Raw genomic sequence first — 26,283 nt, forward strand, 5'->3', positions numbered from 1 at the left:
CTGCTGTCCTAGTATCAGGCGGGAAGACGGGGCAGGGACTCTGCTGTCATAGTATCAGGGGGGAAGACGGGGCAGGGACTCTGCTGTCCTAGTATCAGGGGGGAAGACATGCAGGGACTCTGCTGTCCTAGTATCAGGGGGACGACGGGCAGGGACTCTGATGTCCTAGCTTCAGGGGGGAAGACGGGGCAGAGAATCTGCTGTCCTAGTATCAGGGGGGAAGACAGGCAGGGACTCTGCTGTCCTAGTATCAGGGGGACGACGGGCAGGGACTCTGCTGTCCTAGTATCAGGGGGGAAGACGGGCAGGGACTCTGCTGTCCTAGTATCAGGGGGGAAGACGGGGCAGGGACTCTGCTGTCCTAGTATCAGGGGGGAAGACGGGGCAGGGACTCTGCTGTCCTAGCTTCAGGGGAACGACGGGTCAGGGACTCTGCTGTCCTAGTATCAGGGGGACGACGGGCAGGGACTCTGCTGTCCTAGCTTCAGGGGGGACGACGGGCAGGGACTCTGCTGTCCTAGTATCAGGGGGGAAGAAAGGCAGGGACTCTGCTGTCCTAGCTTCAGGGGGTGAAGACGGGCAGGGACTCTGCTGTCCTAGATTCAGGGGGACGACGGGCAGGGACTCTGCTGTCATAGCTTCAGGGGGGACGACGGGCAGGGACTCTGCTGTCCTAGTATCAGGGGGACGACAGGCAGGGACTCTGCTGTCCTAGTATCAGGGGGACGACGGGCAGGAACGCTGCTGTCCTAGTATCAGGGAGAAAGTCGGGGCAGGGACTCTGCTGTCCTAGCTTCAGGGGTGAAGACGGGGCAGGGACTCTGCTGTCCTAGTATCAGGGGGACGACGGGCAGGGACTCTGATGTCCTAGCTTCAGGGGGGAAGACGGGACAGGGACTCTGCTGTCCTAGTATCAGGGGGGAAGACAGGCAGGGACTCTGCTGTCCTAGTATCAGGGGGACGACGGGCAGGGACTCTGCTGTCCTAGTATCAGGGGGGAAGACGGGCAGGGACTCTGCTGTCCTAGTATCAGGGGGGAAGACGGGGCAGGGACTCTGCTGTCCTAGTATCAGGGGGGAAGACGGGGCAGGGACTCTGCTGTCCTAGCTTCAGGGGAACGACGGGTCAGGGACTCTGCTGTCCTAGTATCAGGGGGACGACGGGCAGGGACTCTGCTGTCCTAGCTTCAGGGGGGACAACGGGCAGGGACTCTGCTGTCCTAGTATCAGGGGGGAAGAAAGGCAGGGACTCTGCTGTCCTAGCTTCAGGGGGTGAAGACGGGCAGGGACTCTGCTGTCCTAGATTCAGGGGGACGACGGGCAGGGACTCTGCTGTCCTAGCTTCAGGGGGGACGACGGGCAGGGACTCTGCTGTCCTAGTATCAGGGGGACGACAGGCAGGGACTCTGCTGTCCTAGTCTCAGAGGGACGACGGGCAGGAACGCTGCTGTCCTAGTATCAGGGAGAAAGACGGGGCAGGGACTCTGCTGTCCTAGCTTCAGGGGTGAAGACGGGGCAGGAACTCTGCTGTCCTAGTATCAGGGGGGAAGACATGCAGGGACTCTGCTGTCCTAGTATCAGGGGGACGACGGGCAGGGACTCTGATGTCCTAGCTTCAGTGGGGAAGACGGGGCAGGGACTCTGCTGTCCTAGTATCAGGGGGGAAGACAGGCAGGGACTCTGCTGTCCTAGTATCAGGGGGACAACGGGCAGGGACCCTGCTGTCCTAGTATCAGGGGGGAAGACGGGCAGGAACTCTGCTGTCCTAGTATCAGGGGGGAAGACGGGGCAGGGACTCTGCTGTCCTAGTATCAGGGGGGAAGACGGGGCATGGACTCTGCTGTCCTAGCTTCAGGGGGGACGACGGGGCAGGGACTCTGCTGTCCTAGTATCAGGGGGACGACGGGCAGGGACTCTGCTGTCCTACTATCAGGGGGGAAGACGGGGCAGGGACTCTGCTGTCCTAGTATCAGGGGGAAGACGGGGCATGGACTATGCTGTCCTAGTATCAGGGGGGAAGACGGGCAGGGACTCTGCTGTCCTAGTATCAGGGGGACGACGGGCAGGGACTCTGCTGTCCTAGTATCAGGGGGAAGACGGGGCATGGACTCTGCTGTCCTAGTATCAGGGGGGAAGTTGGGGCAGGGATTCTGCTGTCCTAGTATCAGGGGGACGACGGGGCAGGGACTCTGCTGTCCTAGTATCAGGGGGACGACGGGCAGGGACTCTGCTGTCCTAGTATCAGGGGGGAAGATGGGCAGGGACTCTGCTGTCCTAGTATCAGAGGGGAAGACGGGGCAAGGACTCTGCTGTCCTAGCTTCAGGGGGACGACGGGGCTGGGACTCTGCTGTCCTAGCTTCAGGGGGACGACGGGGCAGGGACTCTGCTGTCCTAGTATCAGGGGGAAGACGGGGCAGGGACTCTGTTGTCCTAGTATCAGGGGGAAGACGGGCAGGGACTCTGTTGTCCTAGTATCATGGGGGAAGAAAGGCAGGGACTCTGCTGTCCTAGCTTCAGGGGGGAAGACGGGCAGGGACTCTGCTGTCCTAGCTTCAGGGGGACGACGGGGCAGGGACTCTGCTGTCCTAGCTTCAGGGGGGACGACGGGCAGGGACTCTGCTGTCCCAGTATCAGAGGGACGACGGGCAGGGACTCTGCTGTCCTAGTATCAGGGGGGACGACAGGCAGGGACTCTGCTGTCCTAGTATCAGGGGGACGACGGGCAGGAACGCTGCTGTCCTAGTATCAGGGGGGAAGACGGGGCAGGGACTCTGCTGTCCTAGCTTCAGGGGGGAAGACGGGGCAGGGACTCTGCTGTCCTAGTATCAGGGGGGAAGATAGGCAGGGACTCTGCTGTCCTAGTATCAGGGGGACGACGGATAGGGACTCTGCTGTCCTAGTATCAGGGGGGAAGACGGGCAGGGACTCTGCTGTCCTAGTATCAGGGTGACGACAGGCAGGGACTCTGCTGTCCTAGTATCAGGGGGACGACGGGCAGGAACGCTGCTGTCCTAGTATCAGGGAGAAAGTCGGGGCAGGGACTCTGCTGTCCTAGCTTCAGGGGTGAAGACGGGGCAGGGACTCTGCTGTCCTAGTATCAGGGGGACGACGGGCAGGGACTCTGATGTCCTAGCTTCAGGGGGGAAGACGGGGCAGGGACTCTGCTGTCCTAGTATCAGGGGGGAAGACAGGCAGGGACTCTGCTGTCCTAGTATCAGGGGGACGACGGGCAGGGACTCTGCTGTCCTAGTATCAGGGGGGAAGACGGGCAGGGACTCTGCTGTCCTAGTATCAGGGGGGAAGACGGGGCAGGGACTCTGCTGTCCTAGTATCAGGGGGGAAGACGGGGCAGGGACTCTGCTGTCCTAGCTTCAGGGGAACGACGGGTCAGGGACTCTGCTGTCCTAGTATCAGGGGGACGACGGGCAGGGACTCTGCTGTCCTAGCTTCAGGGGGGACGACGGGCAGGGACTCTGCTGTCCTAGTATCAGGGGGGAAGAAAGGCAGGGACTCTGCTGTCCTAGCTTCAGGGGGTGAAGACGGGCAGGGACTCTGCTGTCCTAGATTCAGGGGGACGACGGGCAGGGACTCTGCTGTCCTAGCTTCAGGGGGGACGACGGGCAGGGACTCTGCTGTCCTAGTATCAGGGGGACGACAGGCAGGGACTCTGCTGTCCTAGTCTCAGAGGGACGACGGGCAGGAACGCTGCTGTCCTAGTATCAGGGAGAAAGACGGGGCAGGGGATCTGCTGTCCTAGCTTCAGAAGTGAAGACGGGGCAGGGACTCTGCTGTCCTAGTATCAGGGGGGAAGACATGCAGGGACTCTGCTGTCCTAGTATCAGGGGGACGACGGGCAGGGACTCTGATGTCCTAGCTTCAGGGGGGAAGACGGGGCAGGGACTCTGCTGTCCTAGTATCAGAGGGGAAGACAGGCAGGGACTCTGCTGTCCTAGTATCAGGGGGACAACGGGCAGGGACTCTTCTGTCCTAGTATCAGGGGGGAAGACGGGCAGGGACTCTGCTGTCCTAGTATCAGGGGGGAAGACGGGGCAGGGACTCTGCTGTCCTAGTATCAGGGGGGAAGACGGGGCATGGACTCTGCTGTCCTAGCTTCAGGGGGGACGACGGGGCAGGGACTCTGCTGTCCTAGTATCAGGGGGACGACGGGCAGGGACTCTGCTGTCCTAGTATCAGGGGGAAGACGGGGCATGGACTATGCTGTCCTAGTATCAGGGGGGAAGACGGGCAGGGACTCTGCTGTCCTAGTATCAGGGGGACGACGGGCAGGGACTCTGCTGTCCTAGTATCAGGGGGAAGACGGGGCATGGACTCTGCTGTCCTAGTATCAGGGGGGAAGTTGGGGCAGGGATTCTGCTGTCCTAGTATCAGGGGGACGACGGGACAGGGACTCTGCTGTCCTAGTATCAGGATGACGACGGGCAGGGACTCTGCTGTCCTAGTATCAGGGGGGAAGATGGGCAGGGACTCTGCTGTCCTAGTATCAGAGGGGAAGACGGGGCATGGACTCTGCTGTCCTAGCTTCACGGGAACGACGGGTCAGGGACTCTGCTGTCCTAGTATCAGGGGGACGACGGGCAGGGACTCTGCTGTCCTAGCTTCAGGGGTGACGACGGGCAGGGACTCTGCTGTCCTAGTATCAGGGGGGAAGAAAGGCAGGGACTCTGCTGTCCTAGCTTCAGGGGGTGAAGACGGGCAGGGACTCTGCTGTCCTAGATTCAGGGGGACGACGGGCAGGGACTCTGCTGTCCTAGCTTCAGGGGGGACGACGGGCAGGGACTCTGCTGTCCTAGTATCAGGGGGACGACAGGCAGGGACTCTGCTGTCCTAGTCTCAGAGGGACGACGGGCAGGAACGCTGCTGTCCTAGTATCAGGGAGAAAGACGGGGCAGGGGATCTGCTGTCCTAGCTTCAGAAGTGAAGACGGGGCAGGGACTCTGCTGTCCTAGTATCAGGGGGGAAGACATGCAGGGACTCTGCTGTCCTAGTATCAGGGGGACGACGGGCAGGGACTCTGATGTCCTAGCTTCAGGGGGGAAGACGGGGCAGGGACTCTGCTGTCCTAGTATCAGAGGGGAAGACAGGCAGGGACTCTGCTGTCCTAGTATCAGGGGGACAACGGGCAGGGACTCTACTGTCCTAGTATCAGGGGGGAAGACGGGCAGGGACTCTGCTGTCCTAGTATCAGGGGGGAAGACGGGGCAGGGACTCTGCTGTCCTAGTATCAGGGGGGAAGACGGGGCATGGACTCTGCTGTCCTAGCTTCATGGGGGACGACGGGGCAGGGACTCTGCTGTCCTAGTATCAGGGGGACGACGGGCAGGGACTCTGCTGTCCTACTATCAGGGGGGAAGACGGGGCAGGGACTCTGCTGTCCTAGTATCAGGGGGAAGACGGGGCATGGACTATGCTGTCCTAGTATCAGGGGGGAAGACGGGCAGGGACTCTGCTGTCCTAGTATCAGGGGGACGACGGGCAGGGACTCTGCTGTCCTAGTATCAGGGGGAAGACGGGGCATGGACTCTGCTGTCCTAGTATCAGGGGGGAAGTTGGGGCAGGGATTCTGCTGTCCTAGTATCAGGGGGACGACGGGACAGGGACTCTGCTGTCCTAGTATCAGGGGGACGACGGGCAGGGACTCTGCTGTCCTAGTATCAGGGGGGAAGATGGGCAGGGACTCTGCTGTCCTAGTATCAGAGGGGAAGACGGGGCATGGACTCTGCTGTCCTAGCTTCAGGGGGACGACGGGGCAGGGACTCTGCTGTCCTAGCTTCAGGGGGACGACGGGGCAGGGACTCTGTTGTCCTAGTATCAGGGGGAAGACGGGCAGGGACTCTGTTGTCCTAGTATCAGGGGGGAAGAAAGGCAGGGACTCTGCTGTCCTAGCTTCAGGGGGGAAGACGGGCAGGGACTCTGCTGTCCTAGCTTCAGGGGGACGACGGGGCAGGGACTCTGCTGTCCTAGCTTCAGGGAGGACGACGGGCAGGGACTCTGCTGTCCTAGTATCAGGGGGACGACGGGCAGGGACTCTGCTGTCCTAGTATCAGGGGGACGACAGGCAGGGACTCTGCTGTCCTAGTATCAGGGGGACGACGGGCAGGAACGCTGCTGTCCTAGTATCAGGGGGGAAGACGGGGCAGGGACTCTGCTGTCCTAGCTTCAGGGGGGAAGACGGGGCAGGGACTCTGCTGTCCTGGTATCAGGGGGGAAGATAGGCAGGGACTCTGCTGTCCTAGTATCAGGGGGACGACGGATAGGGACTCTGCTGTCCTAGTATCAGGGGGGAAGACGGGCAGGGACTCTGCTGTCCTAGTATCAGGGGGGAAGACGGGGCATGGACTCTGCTGTCCTAGTATCAGGGGGGAAGACGGGCAGGAACTCTGCTGTCCTAGTATCAGGGGGGAAGACGGGGCAGGGACTCTGCTGTCCTAGTATCAGGGGGACGACGGGCAGGGACTCTGCTGTCCTAGCTTCAGGGGGGAAGACGGGGCAGGGACTCTGCTGTCCTAGTATCAGGGGGGAAGACGGGGCATGGACTCTGCTGTCCTAGCTTCAGGGGGGACGACGGGGCAGGGACTCTGCTGTCCTAGTATCAGGGGGGAAGACGGGCAGGGACTCTGCTGTCCTAGTATCAGGGTGAAAGACGGGGCAGGGACTCTGCTGTCCTAGTATCAGGGGGGAAGATAGGGCAGGGACGCTGCTGTCCTAGTATCAGGGGGACGACGGGCAGGGACTCTGCTGTCCTAGCTTCAGGGGGGAAGACGGAGCAGGGACTCTGCTGTCCTAGTATCAGGGTTAAGACGGGGCAGGGACTCTGCTGTCCTAGTTTCAGGGGGAAGACGGGGCAGGGACTCTGCTGTCCTAGTATCAGGGGGAAGACGGGGCAGGGACTCTGCTGTCCTAGTATCAGGGGGGAAGATATGGCAGGGACTCTGCTGTCCTAGTGTCAGGGGGACGACGGGCAGGGACTCTGCTGTCCTAGTATCAGGGGGGAAGATAGGGCAGGGACTCTGATGTCCTAGTATCAGGGGGGAAGATAGGGCAGGGACTCTGCTGTCCTAGCTTCAGGGGACGACGGGCAAGGACTCTGCTGTCCTAGTATCACGGGGGAAGACGGGCAGGGACTCTGCTGTCCTAGTATCCGGGGGACGACGGGCAGGGACTCTGCTGTCCTAGCTTCAGTGGGGAAGACGGGGCAGGGACTCTGCTGTCCTAGTATCAGGGGGACGACGGGCAGGGACTCTGCTGTCCTAGCTTCAGGGGGGAAGACGAGGCAGGGACTCTGCTGTCCTAGCTTCAGGGGGACGACGGGGCATGGACTCTGCTGTCCTAGTATCAGGGGGAAGACGGGGCAGGGACTCTGCTGTCCTAGTATCTTTGGGAAGACGGGGCAGGGACTCTGCTGTCCTAGTATCAGGGGGGAAGATGGGCAGGGACTCTGCTGTCCTAGCTTCAGGGGGGAAGATGGGCAGGGACTCTGCTGTCCTAGCTTCAGGGGGACGACGGGGCATGGACTCTGCTGTCCTAGCTTCAGGGGGACGACGGGGCATGGACTCTGCTGTCCTAGTATCAGGGGGGAAGATAGGCAGGGACTCTGCTGTCCTAGTATCAGGGGGACGACGGGCAGGGACTCTGATGTCCTGGCTTCAGGGGTGAAGACGGGGCAGGGACTCTGCTGTCCTAGTATCAGGGGGACGACGGGCAGGGACTCTGATGTCCTAGCTTCAGGGGGGAAGACGGGGCAGGGACTCTGCTGTCCTAGTGTCAGGGGGGAAGACAGGCAGGGACTCTGCTGTCCTAGTATCAGGGGGACGACGGGCAGGGACTCTGCTGTCCTAGTATCAGGGGGGAAGACGGGCAGGGACTCTGCTGTCCTAGTATCAGGGGGGAAGACGGGGCAGGGACTCTGCTGTCCTAGTATCAGGGGGGAAGACGGGGCAGGGACTCTGCTGTCCTAGCTTCAGGGGAACGACGGGTCAGGGACTCTGCTGTCCTAGTATCAGGGGGACGACGGGCAGGGACTCTGCTGTCCTAGCTTCAGGGGGGACGACGGGCAGGGACTCTGCTGTCCTAGTATCAGGGGGGAAGAAAGGCAGGGACTCTGCTGTCCTAGCTTCAGGGGGTGAAGACGGGCAGGGACTCTGCTGTCCTAGATTCAGGGGGACGACGGGCAGGGACTCTGCTGTCCTAGCTTCAGGGGGGACGACGGGCAGGGACTCTGCTGTCCTAGTATCAGGGGGACGACAGGCAGGGACTCTGCTGTCCTAGTCTCAGAGGGACGACGGGCAGGAACGCTGCTGTCCTAGTATCAGGGAGAAAGACGGGGCAGGGGATCTGCTGTCCTAGCTTCAGAAGTGAAGACGGGGCAGGGACTCTGCTGTCCTAGTATCAGGGGGGAAGACATGCAGGGACTCTGCTGTCCTAGTATCAGGGGGACGACGGGCAGGGACTCTGATGTCCTAGCTTCAGGGGGGAAGACGGGGCAGGGACTCTGCTGTCCTAGTATCAGAGGGGAAGACAGGCAGGGACTCTGCTGTCCTAGTATCAGGGGGACAACGGGCAGGGACTCTACTGTCCTAGTATCAGGGGGGAAGACGGGCAGGGACTCTGCTGTCCTAGTATCAGGGTAGGAAGACGGGGCAGGGACTCTGCTGTCCTAGTATCAGGGGGGAAGACGGGGCATGGACTCTGCTGTCCTAGCTTCAGGGGGGACGACGGGGCAGGGACTCTGCTGTCCTAGTATCAGGGGGACGACGGGCAGGGACTCTGCTGTCCTACTATCAGGGGGGAAGACGGGGCAGGGACTCTGCTGTCCTAGTATCAGGGGGAAGACGGGGCATGGACTATGCTGTCCTAGTATCAGGGGGGAAGACGGGCAGGGACTCTGCTGTCCTAGTATCAGGGGGACGACGGGCAGGGACTCTGCTGTCCTAGTATCAGGGGGAAGACGGGGCATGGACTCTGCTGTCCTAGTATCAGGGGGGAAGTTGGGGCAGGGATTCTGCTGTCCTAGTATCAGGGGGACGACGGGACAGGGACTCTGCTGTCCTAGTATCAGGGGGACGACGGGCAGGGACTCTGCTGTCCTAGTATCAGGGGGGAAGATGGGCAGGGACTCTGCTGTCCTAGTATCAGAGGGGAAGACGGGGCATGGACTCTTCTGTCCTAGCTTCAGGGGGACGACGGGGCAGGGACTCTGCTGTCCTAGCTTCAGGGGGACGACGGGGCAGGGACTCTGCTGTCCTAGTATCAGGGGGAAGACGGGGCAGGGACTCTGTTGTCCTAGTATCAGGGGGAAGACGGGCAGGGACTCTGTTGTCCTAGTATCAGGGGGGAAGAAAGGCAGGGACTCTGCTGTCCTAGCTTCTGGGGGGAAGACGGGCAGGGACTCTGCTGTCCTAGCTTCAGGGGGACGACGGGGCAGGGACTCTGCTGTCCTAGCTTCAGGGGGGACGACGGGCAGGGACTCTGCTGTCCTAGTATCAGGGGGACGACGGGCAGGGACTCTGCTGTCCTAGTATCAGGGGGACGACAGGCAGGGACTCTGCTGTCCTAGTATCAGGGGGACGACGGGCAGGAACGCTGCTGTCCTAGTATCAGGGGGGAAGACGGGGCAGGGACTCTGCTGTCCTAGCTTCAGGGGGGAAGACGGGGCAGGGACTCTGCTGTCCTGGTATCAGGGGGGAAGATAGGCAGGGACTCTGCTGTCCTAGTATCAGGGGGACGACGGATAGGGACTCTGCTGTCCTAGTATCAGGGGGGAAGACGGGCAGGGACTCTGCTGTCCTAGTATCAGGGGGGAAGACGGGGCATGGACTCTGCTGTCCTAGTATCAGGGGGGAAGACGGGCAGGAACTCTGCTGTCCTAGTATCAGGGGGGAAGACGGGGCAGGGACTCTGCTGTCCTAGTATCAGGGGGACGACGGGCAGGGACTCTGCTGTCCTAGCTTCAGGGGGGAAGACGGGGCAGGGACTCTGCTGTCCTAGCTTCAGGGGAACGACGGGTCAGGGACTCTGCTGTCCTAGTATCAGGGGGACGACGGGCAGGGACTCTGCTGTCCTAGCTTCAGGGGGGGGGACGGGCAGGGACTCTGCTGTCCTAGTATCAGGGGGGAAGACGGGGCAGGGACTCTGCTGTCCTAGCTTCAGGGGAACGACGGGTCAGGGACTCTGCTGTCCTAGTATCAGGGGGACGACGGGCAGGGACTCTGCTGTCCTAGCTTCAGGGGGGACGACGGGCAGGGACTCTGCTGTCCTAGTATCAGGGGGGAAGAAAGGCAGGGACTCTGCTGTCCTAGCTTCAGGGGGTGAAGACGGGCAGGGACTCTGCTGTCCTAGATTCAGGGGGACGACGGGCAGGGACTCTGCTGTCCTAGCTTCAGGGGGGACGACGGGCAGGGACTCTGCTGTCCTAGTATCAGGGGGACGACAGGCAGGGACTCTGCTGTCCTAGTCTCAGAGGGACGACGGGCAGGAACGCTGCTGTCCTAGTATCAGGGAGAAAGACGGGGCAGGGGATCTGCTGTCCTAGCTTCAGAAGTGAAGACGGGGCAGGGACTCTGCTGTCCTAGTATCAGGGGGGAAGACATGCAGGGACTCTGCTGTCCTAGTATCAGGGGGACGACGGGCAGGGACTCTGATGTCCTAGCTTCAGGGGGGAAGACGGGGCAGGGACTCTGCTGTCCTAGTATCAGAGGGGAAGACAGGCAGGGACTCTGCTGTCCTAGTATCAGGGGGACAACGGGCAGGGACTCTACTGTCCTAGTATCAGGGGGGAAGACGGGCAGGGACTCTGCTGTCCTAGTATCAGGGGGGAAGACGGGGCAGGGACTCTGCTGTCCTAGTATCAGGGGGGAAGACGGGGCATGGACTCTGCTGTCCTAGCTTCAGGGGGGACGACGGGGCAGGGACTCTGCTGTCCTAGTATCAGGGGGACGACGGGCAGGGACTCTGCTGTCCTACTATCAGGGGGGAAGACGGGGCAGGGACTCTGCTGTCCTAGTATCAGGGGGAAGACGGGGCATGGACTATGCTGTCCTAGTATCAGGGGGGAAGACGGGCAGGGACTCTGCTGTCCTAGTATCAGGGGGACGACGGGCAGGGACTCTGCTGTCCTAGTATCAGGGGGAAGATGGGCAGGGACTCTGCTGTCCTAGTATCAGAGGGGAAGACGGGGCATGGACTCTTCTGTCCTAGCTTCAGGGGGACGACGGGGCAGGGACTCTGCTGTCCTAGCTTCAGGGGGACGACGGGGCAGGGACTCTGCTGTCCTAGTATCAGGGGGAAGACGGGGCAGGGACTCTGTTGTCCTAGTATCAGGGGGAAGACGGGCAGGGACTCTGTTGTCCTAGTATCAGGGGGGAAGAAAGGCAGGGACTCTGCTGTCCTAGCTTCTGGGGGGAAGACGGGCAGGGACTCTGCTGTCCTAGCTTCAGGGGGACGACGGGGCAGGGACTCTGCTGTCCTAGCTTCAGGGGGGACGACGGGCAGGGACTCTGCTGTCCTAGTATCAGGGGGACGACGGGCAGGGACTCTGCTGTCCTAGTATCAGGGGGACGACAGGCAGGGACTCTGCTGTCCTAGCTTCAGGGGGACGACGGGCAGGAACGCTGCTGTCCTAGTATCAGGGGGGAAGACGGGGCAGGGACTCTGCTGTCCTAGCTTCAGGGGGGAAGACGGGGCAGGGACTCTGCTGTCCTGGTATCAGGGGGGAAGATAGGCAGGGACTCTGCTGTCCTAGTATCAGGGGGACGACGGATAGGGACTCTGCTGTCCTAGTATCAGGGGGGAAGACGGGCAGGGACTCTGCTGTCCTAGTATCAGGGGGGAAGACGGGGCATGGACTCTGCTGTCCTAGTATCAGGGGGGAAGACGGGCAGGAACTCTGCTGTCCTAGTATCAGGGGGGAAGACGGGGCAGGGACTCTGCTGTCCTAGTATCAGGGGGACGACGGGCAGGGACTCTGCTGTCCTAGCTTCAGGGGGGAAGACGGGGCAGGGACTCTGCTGTCCTAGTATCAGGGGGGAAGACGGGGCATGGACTCTGCTGTCCTAGCTTCAGGGGGGACGACGGGGCAGGGACTCTGCTGTCCTAGTATCAGGGGGACGACGGGGCAGGGACTCTGCTGTCCTAGTATCAGGGGGGAAGACGGGGCAGGAACTCTGCTGTCCTAGTATCAGGGGGGAAGACGGGGCAGGGACTCTGCTGTCCTAGTATCAGGGGGACGACATGCAGGGACTCTGCTGTCCTAGTATCAGGGGGGAAGACGGGCAGGGACTCTGCTGTCCTAGTATCAGGGTGAAAGACGGGGCAGGGACTCTGCTGTCCTAGTATCAGGGGGGAAGATAGGGCAGGGACGCTGCTGTCCTAGTATCAGGGGGACGACGGGCAGGGACTCTGCTGTTCTAGCTTCAGGGGGGAAGACGGAGCAGGGACTCTGCTGTCCTAGTATCAGGGTTAAGACGGGGCAGGGACTCTGCTGTCCTAGTTTCAGGGGGAAGACGGGGCAGGGACTCTGCTGTCCTAGTATCAGGGGGAAGACGGGGCAGGGACTCTGCTGTCCTAGTATCAGGGGGGAAGATATGGCAGGGAATCTGCTGTCCTAGTGTCAGGGGGACGACGGGCAGGGACTCTGCTGTCCTAGTATCAGGGGGGAAGATAGGGCAGGGACTCTGATGTCCTAGTATCAGGGGGGAAGATAGGGCAGGGACTCTGCTGTCCTAGCTTCAGGGGACGACGGGCAAGGACTCTGCTGTCCTAGTATCACGGGGGAAGACGGGCAGGGACTCTGCTGTCCTAGTATCCGGGGGACGACGGGCAGGGACTCTGCTGTCCTAGCTTCAGTGGGGAAGACGGGGCAGGGACTCTGCTGTCCTAGCATCAGGGGGACGACGGGCAGGGACTCTGCTGTCCTAGCTTCAGGGGGGAAGACGAGGCAGGGACTCTGCTGTCCTAGCTTCAGGGGGACGACGGGGCATGGACTCTGCTGTCCTAGTATCAGGGGGAAGACGGGGCAGGGACTCTGCTGTCCTAGTATCAGGGGGAAGACGGGGCAGGGACTCTGCTGTCCTAGTATCAGGGGGGAAGATGGGCAGGGACTCTGCTGTCCTAGCTTCAGGGGGGAAGATGGGCAGGGACTCTGCTGTCCTAGCTTCAGGGGGACGACGGGGCATGGACTCTGCTGTCCTAGCTTCAGGGGGACGACGGGGCATGGACTCTGCTGTCCTAGTATCAGGGGGAAGACGGGGCAGGGACTCTGCTGTCCTAGTATCAGGGGGAAGACGGGGCAGGGACTCTGCTGTCCTGGTATCAGGGGGGAAGATAGGCAGGGACTCTGCTGTCCTAGTATCAGTGGGACGACGGATAGGGACTCTGCTGTCCTAGTATCAGGGGGGAAGACGGGCAGGGACTCTGCTGTCCTAGTATCAGGGGGGAAGACGGGGCATGGACTCTGCTGTCCTAGTATCAGGGGGGAAGACGGGCAGGAACTCTGCTGTCCTAGTATCAGGGGGGAAGACGGGGCAGGGACTCTGCTGTCCTAGTATCAGGGGGACGACGGGCAGGGACTCTGCTGTCCTAGCTTCAGGGGGGAAGACGGGGCAGGGACTCTGCTGTCCTAGCTTCAGGGGAACGACGGGTCAGGGACTCTGCTGTCCTAGTATCAGGGGGACGACGGGCAGGGACTCTGCTGTCCTAGCTTCAGGGGGGACGACGGGCAGGGACTCTGCTGTCCTAGTATCAGGGGGGAAGACGGGGCAGGGACTCTGCTGTCCTAGCTTCAGGGGAACGACGGGTCAGGGACTCTGCTGTCCTAGTATCAGGGGGACGACGGGCAGGGACTCTGCTGTCCTAGCTTCAGGGGGGACGACGGGCAGGGACTCTGCTGTCCTAGTATCAGGGGGGAAGAAAGGCAGGGACTCTGCTGTCCTAGCTTCAGGGGGTGAAGACGGGCAGGGACTCTGCTGTCCTAGATTCAGGGGGACGACGGGCAGGGACTCTGCTGTCCTAGCTTCAGGGGGGACGACGGGCAGGGACTCTGCTGTCCTAGTATCAGGGGGACGACAGGCAGGGACTCTGCTGTCCTAGTCTCAGAGGGACGACGGGCAGGAACGCTGCTGTCCTAGTATCAGGGAGAAAGACGGGGCAGGGGATCTGCTGTCCTAGCTTCAGAAGTGAAGACGGGGCAGGGACTCTGCTGTCCTAGTATCAGGGGGGAAGACATGCAGGGACTCTGCTGTCCTAGTATCAGGGGGACGACGGGCAGGGACTCTGATGTCCTAGCTTCAGGGGGGAAGACGGGGCAGGGACTCTGCTGTCCTAGTATCAGAGGGGAAGACAGGCAGGGACTCTGCTGTCCTAGTATCAGGGGGACAACGGGCAGGGACTCTACTGTCCTAGTATCAGGGGGGAAGACGGGCAGGGACTCTGCTGTCCTAGTATCAGGGGGGAAGACGGGGCAGGGACTCTGCTGTCCTAGTATCAGGGGGGAAGACGGGGCATGGACTCTGCTGTCCTAGCTTCAGGGGGGACGACGGGGCAGGGACTCTGCTGTCCTAGTATCAGGGTGGGACTCTGCTGTCCTAGTATCAGGGGGACGACGGGCAGGGACTCTGCTGTCCTAGCTTCAGGGGGGACGACGGGCAGGGACTCTGCTGTCCTAGTATCAGGGGGACGACAGGCAGGGACTCTGCTGTCCTAGTCTCAGAGGGACGACGGGCAGGAACGCTGCTGTCCTAGTATCAGGGAGAAAGACGGGGCAGGGGATCTGCTGTCCTAGCTTCAGAAGTGAAGACGGGGCAGGGACTCTGCTGTCCTAGTATCAGGGGGGAAGACATGCAGGGACTCTGCTGTCCTAGTATCAGGGGGACGACGGGCAGGGACTCTGATGTCCTAGCTTCAGGGGGGAAGACGGGGCAGGGACTCTGCTGTCCTAGTATCAGAGGGGAAGACAGGCAGGGACTCTGCTGTCCTAGTATCAGGGGGACAACGGGCAGGGACTCTACTGTCCTAGTATCAGGGGGGAAGACGGGCAGGGACTCTGCTGTCCTAGTATCAGGGGGGAAGACGGGGCAGGGACTCTGCTGTCCTAGTATCAGGGGGGAAGACGGGGCATGGACTCTGCTGTCCTAGCTTCAGGGGGGACGACGGGGCAGGGACTCTGCTGTCCTAGTATCAGGGGGACGACGGGCAGGGACTCTGCTGTCCTACTATCAGGGGGGAAGACGGGGCAGGGACTCTGCTGTCCTAGTATCAGGGGGAAGACGGGGCATGGACTATGCTGTCCTAGTATCAGGGGGGAAGACGGGCAGGGACTCTGCTGTCCTAGTATCAGGGGGACGACGGGCAGGGACTCTGCTGTCCTAGTATCAGGGGGAAGACGGGGCATGGACTCTGCTGTCCTAGTATCAGGGGGGAAGTTGGGGCAGGGATTCTGCTGTCCTAGTATCAGGGGGACGACGGGACAGGGACTCTGCTGTCCTAGTATCAGGGGGACGACGGGCAGGGACTCTGCTGTCCTAGTATCAGGGGGAAGATGGGCAGGGACTCTGCTGTCCTAGTATCAGAGGGGAAGACGGGGCATGGACTCTTCTGTCCTAGCTTCAGGGGGACGACGGGGCAGGGACTCTGCTGTCCTAGCTTCAGGGGGACGACGGGGCAGGGACTCTGCTGTCCTAGTATCAGGGGGAAGACGGGGCAGGGACTCTGTTGTCCTAGTATCAGGGGGAAGACGGGCAGGGACTCTGTTGTCCTAGTATCAGGGGGGAAGAAAGGCAGGGACTCTGCTGTCCTAGCTTCTGGGGGGAAGACGGGCAGGGACTCTGCTGTCCTAGCTTCAGGGGGACGACGGGGCAGGGACTCTGCTGTCCTAGCTTCAGGGGGGACGACGGGCAGGGACTCTGCTGTCCTAGTATCAGGGGGACGACGGGCAGGGACTCTGCTGTCCTAGTATCAGGGGGACGACAGGCAGGGACTCTGCTGTCCTAGTATCAGGGGGACGACGGGCAGGAACGCTGCTGTCCTAGTATCAGGGGGGAAGACGGGGCAGGGACTCTGCTGTCCTAGCTTCAGGGGGGAAGACGGGGCAGGGACTCTGCTGTCCTGGTATCAGGGGGGAAGATAGGCAGGGACTCTGCTGTCCTAGTATCAGGGGGACGACGGATAGGGACTCTGCTGTCCTAGTATCAGGGGGGAAGACGGGCAGGGACTCTGCTGTCCTAGTATCAGGGGGGAAGACGGGGCATGGACTCTGCTGTCCTAGTATCAGGGGGGAAGACGGGCAGGAACTCTGCTGTCCTAGTATCAGGGGGGAAGACGGGGCAGGGACTCTGCTGTCCTAGTATCAGGGGGACGACGGGCAGGGACTCTGCTGTCCTAGCTTCAGGGGGGAAGACGGGGCAGGGACTCTGCTGTCCTAGTATCAGGGGGGAAGACGGGGCATGGACTCTGCTGTCCTAGCTTCAGGGGGGACGACGGGGCAGGGACTCTGCTGTCCTAGTATCAGGGGGACGACGGGGCAGGGACTCTGCTGTCCTAGTATCAGGGGGGAAGACGGGGCAGGAACTCTGCTGTCCTAGTATCAGGGGGGGAAGACGGGGCAGGGACTCTGCTGTCCTAGTATCAGGGGGACGACATGCAGGGACTCTGCTGTCCTAGTATCAGGGGGGAAGACGGGCAGGGACTCTGCTGTCCTAGTATCAGGGTGAAAGACGGGGCAGGGACTCTGCTGTCCTAGTATCAGGGGGGAAGATAGGGCAGGGACGCTGCTGTCCTAGTATCAGGGGGACGACGGGCAGGGACTCTGCTGTCCTAGCTTCAGGGGGGAAGACGGAGCAGGGACTCTGCTGTCCTAGTATCAGGGTTAAGACGGGGCAGGGACTCTGCTGTCCTAGTTTCAGGGGGAAGACGGGGCAGGGACTCTGCTGTCCTAGTATCAGGGGGGAAGATAGGGCAGGGACTCTGATGTCCTAGTATCAGGGGGGAAGATAGGGCAGGGACTCTGCTGTCCTAGCTTCAGGGGACGACGGGCAAGGACTCTGCTGTCCTAGTATCACGGGGGAAGACGGGCAGGGACTCTGCTGTCCTAGTATCCGGGGGACGACGAGCAGGGACTCTGCTGTCCTAGCTTCAGTGGGGAAGACGGGGCAGGGACTCTGCTGTCCTAGCATCAGGGGGACGACGGGCAGGGACTCTGCTGTCCTAGCTTCAGGGGGGAAGACGAGGCAGGGACTCTGCTGTCCTAGCTTCAGGGGGACGACGGGGCATGGACTCTGCTGTCCTAGTATCAGGGGGAAGACGGGGCATGGACTCTGCTGTCCTAGTATCAGGGGGAAGACGGGGCAGGGACTCTGCTGTCCTAGTATCAGGGGGGAAGATGGGCAGGGACTCTGCTGTCCTAGCTTCAGGGGGGAAGATGGGCAGGGACTCTGCTGTCCTAGCTTCAGGGGGACGACGGGGCATGGACTCTGCTGTCCTAGCTTCAGGGGGACGACGGGGCATGGACTCTGCTGTCCTAGTATCAGGGGGAAGACGGGGCAGGGACTCTGCTGTCCTAGTATCAGGGGGAAGACGGGGCAGGGACTCTGCTGTCCTAGTATCAGGGGGGAAGATGGGCAGGGACTCTGCTGTCCTAGCTTCAGGGGGGAAGACGAGGCAGGGACTCTGCTGTCCTAGCTTCAGGGGGACGACGGGGCATGGACTCTGCTGTCCTAGTATCAGGGGGAAGACGGGGCAGGGACTCTGCTGTCCTAGTATCAGGGGGAAGACGGGGCAGGGACTCTGCTGTCCTAGTATCAGGGGGAAGACGGGGCAGGGACTCTGCTGTCCTAGCTTCAGGGGGGAAGATGGGCAGGGACTCTGCTGTCCTAGCTTCAGGGGGGAAGACAGGCAGGGACTCTGCTGTCCTAGCTTCAGGGGGGAAGACGAGGCAGGGACTCTGCTGTCCTAGCTTCAGGGGGACGACGGGGCATGGACTCTGCTGTCCTAGTATCAGGGGGAAGACGGGGCAGGGACTCTGCTGTCCTAGTATCAGGGGGAAGACGGGGCAGGGACTCTGCTGTCCTAGTATCAGGGGGGAAGATGGGCAGGGACTCTGCTGTCCTAGCTTCAGGGGGGAAGACAGGCAGGGACTCTGCTGTCCTAGTTTAAGGGGGAAGCTGGTTTCAGCAATGGGGTGTTGGGACAGAGGAGCGCTTTGACATACATACACAGCATTTTCCCTAGCAGACTCAGTAAGTTTCTCATTGATTATAAATCATCTTAATTTCTCTTTCTGTTTTCCTGGATTTTGTAGGAGGGTCTACGTATGTTGGTGTCTAGGGATCTGGACTGTACCAGCACTCTCTACATCCAGTTCTCCTTCAAGTTCATCACTAAGGGTAGGTCACTCCATTTCACACACATTCTGGCTCTATCCGCTTGCAGTTATCACACCACGTATGTCTACAAAACTACATTGAAACATGCTGTACAGCACGTGTTTGAAGTAGTGTATGTTACTTTTTGTGTGTGTGTGTTTTTGTAGATGTGTTGTAGAGCATGTTGACTCTGTGCGTTCTGTTTCCCAGGTGTCCCAGAACGGTCCCACTCGGTGCTGCTGCAGTACTCAGTGAACGGAGGAATCAGCTGGTTGCTTTTAGATGAGTTCTACTTCCCCACCTCTACTGACACGCTGTTCCTACACCTCCCTCTGCCTGCCAGGGCCCAGACCAACGCTACCCGCTTCAGGCTCTGGCAACCCTACAACAGTGGTGAGTAGAGTACACAGGGTCACACACACACACACACACACGCACACACACACACACACGCACACACACACACACACACACACACATACACACACACACACACACACACACACACACACACGCACAGAGGGACTCACACACAGAGGGACTCACACACAGAGGGACTCACACAGATACACACACAGATGCACACAGAGGGACACACACACACACACACAGAGGGAAACACACACACACACAGATAAACACAGATAGACACATACACATAGAGAGACACACACACACACACAGTACCTACACAAAGATGCACACACGCACGTGTGTACACACACACATACTTGGTAATGCAGTAGCCCCTTCAACACACATCCCACTGGGTACAGACATCCGTCTAGTTTTGATTTACTATTTGGTTGAATTGTCACTCTGTCAAATAAAATAAAAAATACAATTTTATTTGTCACATGCGCCGAATACAACAGGTGTAGACCGTGAATTGTTTACTCTTTAAAGCCAACAGTGCGGAGTTAAAAAGTACGAACATTTTGTAAATAGAAAATAGCAACACAAAAGATAACAGTAAGGGGGTTGTTTACAGGGAGTACTGGGGGTCATTTTAGGTTCAAAGTTGTGTGAAACAAATACAACATTTCCCTTAACGTTGATGACTTTTGCAAATCCAAGTCAGTTTTTCACGTTGATTGAACGTCGTCGCATTGATTTTCTTGGTTGAAAATGTCACGGAAAACAACGTTGATTCAACCAGTCTTTGCCCAGTGGGGACATATGGTGGGGACATTGGTGGGGACATTGGTGGGGACATTGGTGGGGACATTGGTGGGGACATTGGTGGGGACATTTGGTGGGGACATTGGTGGGGACATATGGTGGGGACATTGGTGGGGACATTGGTGGGGACATATGGTGGGGACATATGGTGGGGACATTGGTGGGGACATATGGTGGGGACATTGGTGGGGACATTGGTGGGGACATTGGTGGGGACATTGGTGGGGACATATGGTGGGGACATTGGTGGGGACATATGGTGGGGACATTGGTGGGGACATATGGTGGGGACATTGGTGGGGACATATGGTGGGGACATTGGTGGGGACATTGGTGGGGACATTGGTGGGGACATATGGTGGGGACATTGGTGGGGACATATGGTGGGGACATTGGTGGGGACAATGGTGGGGACATTGGTGGGGACATATGGTGGGGACATATGGTGGGGACATTGGTGGGGACATTGGTGGGGACATTGGTGGGGACATTGGTGGGGACACACTGTATGTCTGACCGGCTATATATGTCTCCTGTAGGTAAGAAAGAGGAGGTGTGGGTGATTGATGACCTGATCATCGATGGCAGCTCGCTCAACAACCCTCCTGTAGTCTCAGACAACTTCGAGGGCGGACCCCAAAACTCCAACTGGCTCTTTTACCCAGGAGGCAACACTGGACTCTACTGCCCCTACCAGAAGAGGGGCCTGTGAGTAGTACTGCCTGCCTCTTGTATGTACAATGTGAAGACCTTCTACTGTACCTCCAGACCTTGTCTCTGTGTGTTGGGTCAAGTCCACTTCAAATGAGTCAATTCAGGAAGTAAACTAACATTGTAGTTAGGGTTTCCTTAAGAGTCTATTGATGCACCTGTGCGTCAATCTAAGTCACATAATAAAACAAATCCCCATCAAAATCTGTCTGTTTAAACTCAAATCCACCGCATCACCCTATATCGGCCTTCCTCATCCTATATCGGCCTTCTACATCCTATATCGGCCTTCCTCATCCTATATCGGCCTTCCACATCCTATATCGGCCTTCCTCATCCTATATCGGCCTTCGTCATCCTATATCGGCATTCCACATCCTATATCGGCCTTCCTCATCCTATATCGGCCTTCCACATCCTATATCGGCCTTCCACATCCTATATCGGCCTTCCTCATCCTATATCGGCCTTCCTCATCCTATATCGGCCTTCCACATCCTATATTGGCCTTCCTCATCCTATATTGGCCTTCCTCATCCTATATCGGCCTTCCACATCCTATATCGGCCTTCCACATCCTATATCGGCCTTCCTCATCCTATATCGGCCTTCTACATCCTATATCGGCCTTCCACATCCTATATCGGCCTTCCTCATCCTATATCGGCCTTCGTCATCCTATATCGGCCTTCCACATCCTATATCGGCCTTCCACATCCCATATCGGCCTTCCTCATCCTATATCGGCCTTACTCATCCTATATCGGCCTTCCTCATCCTATACCGGCCTTCCTCATCCTATATCGGCCTTCCTCATCCTATATCGGCCTTCCTCATCCTATATCGGCCTTCTACATCCTATATTGGCCTTCCACACCCTATGTCGGCCTTCCACATCCTATGTCGGCCTTCCACACCCTATATCGGCCTTCCACACCCTATATCGGCCTTCCACATCCTATATCGGCCTTCCACATCCTATATCGGCCTTCCTCATCCTATATCGTCCTTCGTCATCCTATATCGGCCTTCTACATCCTATATCGGCCTTCCACATCCCATATCGGCCTTCCTCATCCTATATCGGCCTTACTCATCCTATATCGGCCTTCCTCATCCTATACCGGCCTTCCTCATCCTATATCGGCCTTCCTCATCCTATATCGGCCTTCCTCATCCTATATCGGCCTTCTACATCCTATATTGGCCTTCCACACCCTATGTCGGCCTTCCACATCCTATGTCGGCCTTCCACACCCTATATCGGCCTTCCACACCCTATATCGGCCTTCCACACCCTATATCGGCCTTCCACACCCTATATCGGCCTTCCACATCCTATGTCGGCCTTCCACATCTGCGGTGGACGGTAGCCGAACTATAGCGGTGTTTGTCAGTTTGTCACAAGACATCCTGAAAATCTTCTTACGAAAAATGTTTGTAGCAGCCGAACGCCGACCCCTCTATAGAAAGGGGAGTTTCTCACGAACACAAAGGTGTTCTCCGTTTTGCTCTACGACCCTCACAAGTGTCACGGGACGAGTCTGAAGGTAACCAATACCGTTTGTTTTATTTATTATATAACCGTAGAGGTAGTTTTGTGCCAACAAAAAATAAGAGGTTATAAATATGTATCCATAAAACTACAGCATTTCCTGATCTTTCTTATATCTCCTAGATACAGGACAGACACTTCAAAACCCTATTCCTTATGATTTATTTTTTTGTCTGTCTGTTTTGCCATTTATGAATGTGTTACTCAATGTGTTTCGATGGGCTATAGTAGTAAAAGCCAAAATCTATATTTTATCAAATTATTGTAAAAAAATGTACAGTACATTTTTTATATATATATACCTACAGGGGTCCTAATATTGAAAGTAAAATAGCTAAATGATTCATGGTACGACCATCCATATAAATATCCATATGTTATCTCAGTAGAACCTCCTCCCCCTAAAGGCTTAGACTTTTAGAGGTTAACGGAAAATAAATAAATCCAATTCAAATTGGAATTGGAATGTCAGTATACTTCCTGAATCGACTGAATTCAATTGGACTTGAGCCCAACCCTGTCCACAAAGGATTGTTGACAACGGACTGTGTCTCTGTGTGTACAGGGAAAAGGATGAGTCTGCCATGGTGTTGGCAACGGACTGTGTCTCTGTGTGTACAGGGAAAAGGATGAGTCTGCCGTGGTGTTTTCAACGGACTGTGTCTCTGTGTGTACAGGGAAAAGGATGAGTCTGCCGTGGTGTTGGCAACGGACTGTGTCTCTGTGTGTACAGGGAAAAGGATGAGTCTGCCGTGGTGTTTTCAACGGACTGTGTCTCTGTGTGTACAGGGAAAAGGATGAGTCTGCCATGGTGTTTTTATCCAGTGAGCTGGGAGAACATTCTATAACCACCAGAGACATCGACGTCAACGAGAACACCATCATCCAGTTTGAGGTATGAACACACACACACACACACACACACACACACACACACACACACACACACACACACACACACACACACACACACACACACACACACACACACACACACACACACACACACACACACACACACACACGTCCTACGAGAACACCATCGTCCAGTTTGAGGTATGAACAGAAGAGAGAGAACAGACTGACTGGTTGTGAAAACAAAGTGGGAAAGGAAAGGAGTGAAGGAAAGGAGGAGAGGAATGAGGAAAGAGGAGAGGAATGAGTATGGTATGAACAGAGAGAGATAACAGAGAGACTGAGAGGAGAGAGAAGGCCTGGGGTAGAAGAGGAGAGGATAATGAGTGGGGTATGAACAGAGTGAGATAACATAGAGAGATAACAGAGAGACTGGGAGGAGAGAGAAGGCCTGGGGTAGAAGAGGAGAGGATAATGAGTGGGGTATGAACAGAGTGAGATAACATAGAGAGATAACAGAGAGACTGGGAGGAAAGAGAAGGCCTGGGGTAGAAGAGTTGAGAATAATGAAAGAGGAACTCATAGGGGAAATTAATCCTAATATACTGTAAAAATGGAGGGCAAAGCAAATGGTTTTTGAAATGATAATGGCTAATTTATATGCTTGATTTATATTAATAATCAGTAAGTATAATTACTCTCCTCTGTGATGTAGGCTGGTTAATGATCATAATTATGTTATAGAAATAATGAATCGTATTATAATCATATGAACTTGAAAATGTAGAAAAATGGTATGCTTGTTTCAGCGGTCCAGAATTATTTTATGTTTTGTTGAAAATGTTTAATGAACATCTACAGTGGTCTTGCTGAAGCTCCCTCAAGGCAGTGGGTATAGAACTGGTAGATTTTGTTTTGGTTTTGGGATAAAGATGTCTTAAATTAATATCATCATTGTTTTCCTGTGTTGTGTCCTCAGACGACTGACTGACCAAAAATGTATTACGGTAATAATTATATGATAGCAACATGATAAGAATTGTACCTGTTCCATTCCAGATCAACGTGGGTTGCACGGCAGACAGCTCAGCCTCTAACCCGGTACGACTGGAATTCTCCAGGGACTTTGGGTCCACCTGGCACCTCCTGGTGCCCTTGTGTTCAGGAGGCCCCCAGCCCTCTTCCCTGTGCTCCACAGAGCTGCACCCAGCCAGTGTCTACTACCCAGGAACCACCCAGGGCTGGAGGCGGGAGGTCATCCACTTTGGCAAACTGAGACTCTGCGGGTGAGCAGAGTTCCTCTCTGATTTTTTTTTTTTTACTGATAACTGTGCTTCTGCTTTCTCTTTGGAGTCTATGCTGGGTTTCTCAAAAAGTATTGTGCAAATGATGATGAAAAAATGTCTTTATTACAGTTTGGTTTGCAATTGTTTACACACTTGTTGCGGAATTTGGCTCATTGTGTCAAAACTCTACACACACGAGCCAAATAAGACACAACACTTGGAACATAAACATGTCACTTCTATGTCAAAATGAAAAACTCTGCAATCAAAACCTAACAATCCTTTTTCAAAATGGCATTTTTTTGCTACAAAATGAAACACGCATGCACCACTTTTAATTATTCTTTCAAAGCAGCAACACTCTGATGTACTTTTATACAAAACACTGTCTGTCTTTAGTACTTTGTATGTACTTTTATACAAAACACTGTCTGTCTTTAGTACTTTGTATCTACTTTATACAAAACACTGTCTGTCTTTAGTACTTTGTATCTACTTTATACAAAACACTGTCTGTCTTTAGTACTTTGTATGTACTTTTATACAAAACACTGTCTGTCTTTAGTACTTTGTATGTACTTCTATACAAAACACTGTCTGTCTTTAGTACTTTGTATACCTTTTTAATGTTCTCATATTGGCTTCTGTGAAAGATTGTTCCAGTACAGGACATCTACTCACATTTCAATGAACACAAAAATAGGAAGGCTTCAGAAAAAATATATATACAGCCTATTGACAACAACAACAACAAACACAAAGACAAGTAGAAATACATTACAGTTTACTGTAAACTCACGGAAACAAAAATAGCTACTGTAAAATTGCAGTGCAGTGTTAAACAAAAAGATTTGTATCGTAAGGCATTGTAAGGGATGGGGTGGACGGTTTATGGATCCCGCCTTCTGTTAGGGTCTGGCCACATCACCTCACCATGTCATCCCTGACTAGACAACGGGGAAAATAATCGCCTTGCATGCCGTATCCGACCCTGGACTGACCCCACCTCAATGTCTCCGCGTGCCTCTTCCGTTGCTTGCAGAAGAGGCAGTGGGGTATGTGGTTGGCGGTCATACACTTTCCAACACCAAGCCGAAAATAATTCCTCAATCAGATTGAGAAATGGGGAGTATAAGGGGGCAAGTATACAACTGTGAAGTTATTGTGGTTGGTGAACCAGTCCCTGACCAGAGCAGCCCGGTGGAAACTAACATTATCCCAGATGACAACAAACCTGGGCTGCTCAGGTCCGTCCTGTACAACTGCTTCCAGACATATGATGATGTGTTGCAGTATTGTAGAGACCCAAGGATGCATGGTGATGGAGAACTCCTTGCAGACTAATGGCAGCACTCAAGGGGATATTCCCCCCCTGCGCTGCCCAGGGACATTCACAACGGCTCTTTGTCCTATAACATGTCGGCCCCGACGCCTGGTTTTTAGCTAGATTGAATCCAGCTTCATCAATGAAAATGAACTCATGAGGCTGTGCAGGACTCTCTGTAAACAGGAAATACATACACACACACTGTACCGTGAATACGGTGTAACTCAAAATACAGGACTACAATGTCTACATTTACACACAAGGATGGGGGTGGGGGGGGTGTGTTGGGACAGACACATTCAGTCAAAACTACAACAGGCAAGGCATTTACCCCCCACCCCCACCCCCACCGCCAGAATGGGGGCAACTGTCTAGGTCACATACTGCTTTGTCAGTATAGACCAGTGACATTACTGTATTACAGTATAGACCAGTGACATTACTGTAATACAGTATAGACCAGTAACATTACTGTATTACAGTATAGACCAGTGACATTACTGTATTACAGTATAGACCAGTGACATTACTGTATTACAGTATAGACCAGTGACATTACTGTAATACAGTATAGACCAGTAACATTACTGTATTACAGTATAGACCAGTGACATTACTGTATTACAGTATAGACCAGTGACATTACTGTATTACAGTATAGACCAGTGACATTACTGTATTACAGTATAGACCAGTGACATTACTGTATTACAGTATAGACCAGTGACATTACTGTATTACAGTATAGACCAGTGACATTACTGTAATACAGTATAGACCAGTAACATTACTGTATTACAGTATAGACCAGTGACATTACTGTATTACAGTATAGACCAGTGACATTACTGTATTACAGTATAGACCAGTGACATTACTGTATTACAGACCAGTGACATTACTGTATTACAGACCAGTGACATTACTGTATTACAGTATAGACCAGTGACATTACTGTATTACAGACCAGTGACATTACTGTATTACAGTATAGAC

At 56.1% G+C, this 26,283-nt stretch overlaps 1 protein-coding gene across 1 annotated transcript in view; it reads left to right on the forward strand.

Annotated features, from left to right (window-relative positions):
- Positions 1 to 26,283, forward strand: part of LOC129862940 (reelin-like) — a gene marked incomplete at its 5' end in the record, with an annotated part of 79,764 nt that overhangs the window by 23,613 nt on the left and 29,868 nt on the right. Inside the window, 5 exons of the mRNA XM_055935043.1 lie at positions 18,308 to 18,392; positions 18,582 to 18,764; positions 20,093 to 20,261; positions 22,609 to 22,714; positions 23,734 to 23,960. Of these exons, the coding sequence (XP_055791018.1) occupies positions 18,308 to 18,392; positions 18,582 to 18,764; positions 20,093 to 20,261; positions 22,609 to 22,714; positions 23,734 to 23,960 (770 nt within the window). The remainder of the gene's footprint in view (positions 1 to 18,307; positions 18,393 to 18,581; positions 18,765 to 20,092; positions 20,262 to 22,608; positions 22,715 to 23,733; positions 23,961 to 26,283) is intronic.

The sequence above is a fragment of the Salvelinus fontinalis genome, chromosome 9 (assembly GCF_029448725.1).
Source record: "Salvelinus fontinalis isolate EN_2023a chromosome 9, ASM2944872v1, whole genome shotgun sequence".
Lineage (NCBI taxonomy): Eukaryota > Metazoa > Chordata > Actinopteri > Salmoniformes > Salmonidae > Salvelinus > Salvelinus fontinalis.